Genomic DNA, 7500 nt, shown 5'->3' with positions numbered 1-7500 from the left:
TGCGAGCGAAATTTAACGCGGAACTTCGGTAAGTTCGTAGAATGCATAAGAAGTTTGAATATTCCCAGTTATGACGAGACGTCTACGAGTACTAATGGGCCCGGCGTGGATGACTAGTGGGCGTATTGAGGGCGGCCAATGGATGAGGGTGGGCGTTTAAGGGAACTATGGGTCGAGGGGCGTCGTTCGCCCTCCTTCGCGAGTTGCTTGATGAGTGAGGACGAGAATACCGTTCATCTTGGTCTTCTTCATCGTTGCGACTCGGTGGGAACTGGGAGCTGGGAGCGTTGCGAGCGGTGAGGGAGATAGGAGTGTTCATGGAAGCTAAGGAGTAGAGACTGTTTTCGTAGAAATTGATGAGGGCCCGAACGTTTGGGACGTCGCTGGGGGATGGGGGAGGGGGGAGCGCCGGTGTAGCACTCGTGCTCGCCTCTGGTTGGCCTGTGCTATAACTAGACGGGGACCTGCTTGCATTCGGACTCGTTTTTGGCTGGACAGATTTTGGCGTGTGCAAGGAATGTTGTGAGCTAGAGCTAGTTTTGGGTAATGTATTGCTTGGACTAGTTGGTGGCTGCGCGGTCACTGGGATGTTAAGAGACTTGCTAGACCCGGGGCTAGTCTTGGACTGACTGGTCTTAGGGTTTGGCAGGGTCTGAGTATGACTGGCACTCTCATGAGAGTGACTGTGACTCGGGTCTGACTTAGAGTGATGGTGTTTTGAGCTGTGCGAGTGGCCATGGGAGTGACTTTTACCGCTGCTGTGGGAGCGGTGGTGGCCTGATTTTGATTTAGAAGACTTGGAGCCATGAGAGTGAGAACTCGAAGATTTGTGGCTCGAATGGCCATCAGACTTTGAATGCTTAGTGCCAGATTCAGAGTGTTCCTTATGTTCCTTATATTCCTTATGTTCCTTATGTTCCTTATGTTCCTTATGCTCCTTATGTTCCTTATGCTCCTTATGTTCCTTATTTGAAGATTTAGAACTTGAATGACCCTCGGACTTAGAGTGCTTAGAACTAGGCTCAGAGTGTTCCTTGTTCGAGGATTTTGAGTGTTTAGTACTTGAATCAGAATGTGCTGTGGTAGAAGATTTAGATTCCCCGTGGGAGTGGCTGCCGGAGTGTGACTTGGAATTAGAGTGGGAATGGCTTGAAGATTTACTCTCTCTGTCCTTACTGGAGTGTTTGGAACTGGAATGGGACTTTGAGGAACTAGAATGTTTACTATGTGAATGGCTAGTGTTAGAAACTTTGGCATTACTATGAGCTTGAAGATCACTAGGCTTCTTAAGAGTGTCAGTGTTAAGATAATACCTATCGTACTCAGGTTCTGAAAATGTTAACCTACTACTTGCGTTTGTAACTGAATGAGTTGTAATGTAATATGATGGCGGATTTATAATGTTAAAACTTACGAACGACTGACTTGGATCTATCGTAATCAGCTCAGCCGTTTCAGGTTCAGCAAACTGAGGAATGTTATTAAAATCTGTAATTGGCACAGTACTTTTATTGTTGAGTTTCGGTTTGCTATATATATCCAGATTATCCTGTGACTGGTTATTTTGGAATGCTGAGTGAGCCTGACTGTTTTTCAAGGTAGTTTTCAGCTGATTAATTGCATCCTCAAAACTTGGCATATTTTGAGAAGCTTTAGTACTGGAAATGGAATGGCCACTACCAAAATCACCCTGTGAATGAGAAGACTCGCGGCCAGCAAGTGACTGAGAAGTATTGAGACTTACTAGTGAAGGAATAGGACTTAGATTCGATAGAGAATTACCCCCGGTCAGGCTTGTTAAGGACTGAATGGGGCTGAGATTTGTTATTGGTTGATTCGACCTAAAACTCGTAAGTTGATAAGCTCCATTGAAGCTAGATAATGGAATTCCTTTACCTCTTCTCTTTAAAGATTGTGTATTGCTAAAACTGACTAAAGGTTTTCGTTTGCTACGTCTCGTCAGAGACTGAGTATAATTAAAACTCGCTAATTGTTGAGAAGAGTTTAAAGGAACTAGTTGCTGTGTGCCTCATAACGTCGTGACATAGTCCACTTCACTGTAGTCGAGGCTGTAAGCTGAGGTCACACCACCATCCCTCTCTGCCACCTCTTTGTCCGAGGAGAAGAGAGACTCTGATGCTGTGGGGAGAGTGGGAATAGGCTGATGCTGATGTGCTTTCTTGTCTGAAGCACGAAGCCGAGAGGCTCCATAAATTGTTACAGCTACAAGAAGTAGAATACTTAGTGCTGATCCAATTCCAATATATGCCCAAGGAACGGAAAGGAAGAAACAGTGGGCAATGAGCTCATCGTGTCCAGATGGGCAGTGATGTATCCCATCGCACCAGAGATCTTCACTTATACATACCCCTAATTCTGGACATTCCTGCTGGCATGCCCGCACAATCCCCTCAGATGACCAGTCATACTGCCTTGCTGGGGATACTTGAAGCCATGAAAGTGTATGTGGGCCATTGTCATGGACTGTATCTCTCCCAGAAACCTCGAGTATTAGTTTGTCCGTTGACTGTTCCACGAGAGTGCCAGAGCCTTGCCAAGCAAAACTGAACAACTCCACAACATTCTTGCTGCTTGGATCAGGGCAAAGAACGCCAACAGGCCTCAGGCGGCCCACCTTGAAAACGAGCAGTCTTGTTGAGGTTGAGCAGTTTTTGTCAATGTGGTCATAACCTCGTATTCTAAAGTAGATGGATTTGTTTTCATCTGAAGTCTGGAGGAGCCAAGGGTAGTTATCACAAGGCTTGTCTTCAGTTCGGTTGGCCTTTTGAAAAACAATCTCTCCACTTGTACCTTGCAACCTTTGAGCTTTCTTGCAGGATGCTTTCTTAACGAACTCATACTGTGCTTCAAACATAAAATCCTTATAATCGTGGGTATCTTCCATATTATTAACTTCAAACTTAAGCCTTAGCTCTTGAGACTTTGATTCGTAATTAATGGGAAGAGCAGAATAGTCGCAGGTGCAAAGTCGAGGAACCTCAATATCCTGCCATGGATATTCTGACACGATGAGAGATGCAGTCTGGCCAGACCTGTTGTCACAGTCCCATTGACTTGTGAAGTTATTGGTTGTTGTAACACAAGATCTAGAAGCACTGTGGAACTTTGTGATAGTTACCCTAACAACCTCATCACTGTGTGCCGTTAAACGATACTGACAAGAAAGCTTACGACGTCCCCACCTCCCATACAAAACAGAAGTCTGGGGGGAAAAGATCTTACCCTGTCGAAGAGAATATCCATCACTTATGGCCTCGAAATCGCATTCACTCCCATTCGTTGGTCGATATCCTGGCCTGGTATTTACAAACTCATATCGAAGAATGAAGTCCATACCTAGAGCAGCTGTAGATTCATTGTAGTGCTGAACTACTGTTAATTTTGGTCCAGTAGCAACGTAACTTTCGTTTCTTGTACAGGCTTTGACATTTGGTGCAACGGTTGATTTCGTGGGAAGATACTCCCTAGCACACATAGATGGTGGTCTAGCAGTGCAGTGCTCTTGGATGAGCTTTGCTCGTCTGGGAGATCCATACGGTGCAGTGGGGTCATAAAAGTTGCCATCATAAATTCTCAAAGGGTTTATGCATTCAGTCATATTAATGTGGTAATGCCCCATTTTAGGAAGGATCTCGTATTTCCGGAAATGAATCCAAACCACTTCATGTGGTTCACCATGGAAGAGATAAACGCAGGAAGTGTTTTGCGGCTGGGTACTTATGACAGATGTGACCTCCCCACTGGAGTTGTTAGCACCGAAGATATGGAAAACACACTGCCTATTCCTAGCAAACTTCCACGAGTCCATGTCTAGATAAGTGACCTTGACGTTCAGCTCGAAGCCTAGGGTCCTCGGAAGAAGGGTCTCTTGAGTGGGCTCATCAAACCGAGATGTTGTGAAGACAATCAGCATCTCAGGTCCGGTGGAAGTGATTGGAGGCATGACACCAGAACCACATACTTTCAGGAAAAGTGGAGCATCGGTTGAGTTGCCATCATACACTAAGAGGTGGTCGTGGACAAGGTCACAGGCGCCCCAGATCTGCAGTGATAAGATTTGCACTAATTAGCATTTCATACGTCCTGCTGAACAAGTAACACAGGGTCATAAGTACATGTGGGATTACTAAATGGCGTATCATTTGAGCTCGTGATTAAGATACTAGGAGTATGAGAAAAGATAATAGTAAGGAAATAAGTTATCACAAGACATAGTTATGAACAAAATGATCAGTGATTTGTTAAGACTGCATAAACAACAGACCTGCACAGAGGATTTAGGAAGGAATATTTGACAAATGAATTGAAAATTACATGAAGGCTTTGGAAGATGATCGTCGACCAAGCATGCGAAAGGTGAAGTTCTTTCATAATGTGAAGTAAACTCAAGAAACCCTCAATAAAAGCTTCTATATTTATCAAGATTAAAGAAGGTAATACCACCAAAATGGACACTTTCCGGTGGAATTCTTGTATAACAATGCATATAGGAAGATGCTTGCAAAAAAAAACTTTCATTCCTTACCTGAAGCCGGGGAGTCGCGACCTCTTGATTGGGGAGAGCTGACCTGTCCTTAACGTTGAACTTCAGAGGATCCTCCTGCTTGATGGAAATTAGAGGGCGCTCGTGGGGCACGTACCGAGTTTGCCGGATGAGGTAATGGCAGGTCACGTGTCGAGGGTAAAGTCCTGGGAAGTTCGGACTTTGCACTGAGCAATAGGACTGGTCACAGTTGTGGAAGGTGCGGTCGCACAGTGAGCCTGGAGAGGGTATAGTGAAGGCGTGTGAGTGAAATGGCCTTCCCCAAAAGTGTTTGTTTATGAAATATAGGCAAATGGGAGTAGACAAGAGCCAGATAGTTACTGATAATAATGGAGAACATTTGTAATTGATTTGAATTAGCTGTGGTGTCAAAAGGATTTAGCATAAAATACAAACTAAACTACATCAATTCTTTAGAAACTGAGTAGGGTAGAACCAGAGGATTCGAGATCAAATGTAGAACCTTCGTAATTGGCTTAAATTGTCTGTTATCATGAGGGTTTAGCCTGAAATGCAAACAACCTCATATCAACTCTTCATGAAGGGAGCAAAGTAGAACCAGAGGGTCTTTGATGACCTGGAGAGTCTTTGTAACTGACATACATTGGCTTCTTTATATTATTAAGAGTCTTTGTAACTGACATAAATTGGAGAGTCTTTGTAACTGACATAAATTGGCCTCTTTATATAATTAAGTTTTAGTAGCTGGACTAACTGAAGGAATCATATCGATAACTTCATAATCAAGGAGTATAATTTGAGTAGTTTGGGTTACTTACAGGATCATACCGATGTCTTTATCGTAAGTGTCTTTATCATAAGGTGATTTAACTGACGTATCTGTCTTTGTTTCAACAAGAATAATGAATGACATTCAAAGTCACATTCTTCCTCACCTTCCGTCAGTTCGCCGCGGTACTTGGGCATTGAGCTATTCCCATAGCGGAGAAGGGCATCACTGTGCCTCAGTGTCTTGTAGGTGAGGCGGAAGTCAAAGGGAGTCTGCAGTAGGCCCTGTTTGTCCAAAGTAAATAAACAAATGAATAAGTAGATACATAAAAGTCGAAGAACTACATCAGATTATCATTAGCTAGGAAACTGTAGATAATTCTTTTTAAAAATTTGCAATTAAGTTATTTGAGAAGTACAGTTAAACTTAAAGAGTATTTTACTTTGTACATTTATGTCTGTACACAAAATTTCTATGATTAAATGCAAATATAAGTATTCATTAGCACCTCAGCTCAACAGACGCTTGGAGAGTCTAAATTTTCTGATAAGTAACGAAGACCTTGCTCTTGAATATTTCCTTCATATCTTGCAGTTAACAGCAATTCTAAATAGTTCCTAACCTTCTCTAAATTGTTCTCGAAACTTAACACCTAATTTAAGTATAAAAAAATGGGAGCTTAGGAAAAGTGAACCGTGATACGATGACCGATGAGTACAGAATTCCGCTAAGCTGAAGTTCTTTATCGTATAGCCGTATGATTTTGTCAGTCATCCCTAATCAAGCTCACTTGAAGAAAAAAACGGTACTATAGGAAAGCATAATCATGATACGGTATATAGCTGATGAGTACAGCATTACACTAAGCTCAAGTTCTTTATCGCATAACCGTATGATTTTGTTAGTCGTCACTGGTCAAGCTCGCTTGAAGATGTTGTAAAAATATGGCTGACCATCAAAGTCCAAAATCACTCGTCTCAAAAAACGGTACCATAGGAAAACATAATAATGATACGGTAGATGATGAGTACAGAATTCCACTAAGTGGAAGTTCTTTATCGTATGATTTTGTCAGTCATCCCTGATCAAGCTCACTTGAAGAAGTTGTAAATATAGCTGACCATCAAAGACCAAACTCACACCACTCAGAATTGCCCAACGCACCTCGAAGTGAATGTAGTCCATCGGGATGAACTTCTTCAGCGTCACCGTCGTGGTGGAGGTCTCGCTGTAGTAGACATTGAATCCTCTCCCGTCACCACACCAGAAGCCGTCCATGTAGGGACGCTCCCTCTCGCTGATCTGCATCCAACCCTGAGGACATCCGCTGTTGTAGCTGAAGAAGTCCCCGAGCCTGCGGGAGGGAGGCGGGTGGAGGTCAAGACGAGCGTCGTTAGGTTAGTTCTTATTTTTGGGGTGGAGGGGGGCGGGGCGGGGGGAGGGTCTTGTGACTTTCATTTTTATTTGTTTGCTGATTTATCTGCTTGATTATTTATTTATTTCGTAATTTTTTTTACTTAGTCTATTTTATTTATCTCTATTTATTCATTGGGTACTTTACGTTTTATTGCTTTATTAATTAATCAGTTAATCAATTTATTTATTTCGTAATTATTTTTACTTATTGTTTTTTATTCATCTCTATTTATTCATTAGGTAATTTATTTTGTATTGCTTTAGCAATTAATCAGTTAACAAATTTGTATTTATTTTGTATTTTTTTTTTTTTTTTTACTTATTGTTTTTTATTTATCCCTATTTATTCCTTAGGTACTTTATATTTTATTTCTTTACTAATTAATCAGTTAATCAATTTATTTATTTTGTAATATTCTTACTTATTATTTTTTATTTATCTTTATTTATTCATTAGGTATTTTACATTAATGCTTTACTAATTAATTAGTTAATAAATTTATTTATTTCATAATCTTTTTACTTATTTTTATATTTATCTCTATTTATTCATTAGGTACTTTATATTTTAGTGCTTTATTAATTAATCAGAGAATAAATTTATATTTATTTATTTATTTATTTATTTATTTATTTATTTATTTATTTATTTATTTATTTATTTATTTATTTATTTATATTTTACTCGTGGATGAATAGTTTTGTAACTTCTTGTTCTCATCTTTTGAAGAATTTTGAACCAATTGAAACAGATTGTAACCAATCTCGAAAAAGGTACAATATTCTTTAT

At 40.7% G+C, this 7500-nt stretch overlaps 2 protein-coding genes across 2 annotated transcripts in view; both read right to left on the bottom strand.

Annotated features, from left to right (window-relative positions):
* Positions 1 to 91: 91 nt before the first annotated feature.
* Positions 92 to 1639, bottom strand: LOC135209500 (transcription initiation factor TFIID subunit 1-like). Its single transcript, XM_064242154.1, has one exon. It carries the CDS (start codon positions 1637 to 1639, stop codon positions 92 to 94), a length of 1548 nt encoding a protein of 515 aa, XP_064098224.1.
* Positions 1640 to 2017: 378 nt separating this feature from the next.
* LOC135209566 (uncharacterized) overlaps positions 2018 to 7500 on the bottom strand; it is a 180561-nt gene continuing 175078 nt past the window's right edge. Inside the window, 4 exon segments of the mRNA XM_064242225.1 lie at positions 2018 to 4063; positions 4547 to 4782; positions 5461 to 5578; positions 6459 to 6648. Coding sequence (XP_064098295.1) covers positions 2030 to 4063; positions 4547 to 4782; positions 5461 to 5578; positions 6459 to 6648 — 2578 coding nt within the window. The 3' untranslated portion in view covers positions 2018 to 2029.

Source organism: Macrobrachium nipponense, chromosome 38 (assembly GCF_015104395.2).
Source record: "Macrobrachium nipponense isolate FS-2020 chromosome 38, ASM1510439v2, whole genome shotgun sequence".
Taxonomy (NCBI): Eukaryota; Metazoa; Arthropoda; class Malacostraca; order Decapoda; family Palaemonidae; genus Macrobrachium; species Macrobrachium nipponense.
Note: the sequence above shows the minus strand (reverse complement) of the source record. Positions and strands in the feature narration are given on the sequence as shown.

What these genes read in the sequence shown, in the direction of transcription:
- LOC135209500 (XM_064242154.1), bottom strand. Translation starts at nt 1,639, where the DNA reads ATGCCAAGTTTTGAGGATGCAATTAATCAGCTGAAAACTACCTTGAAA.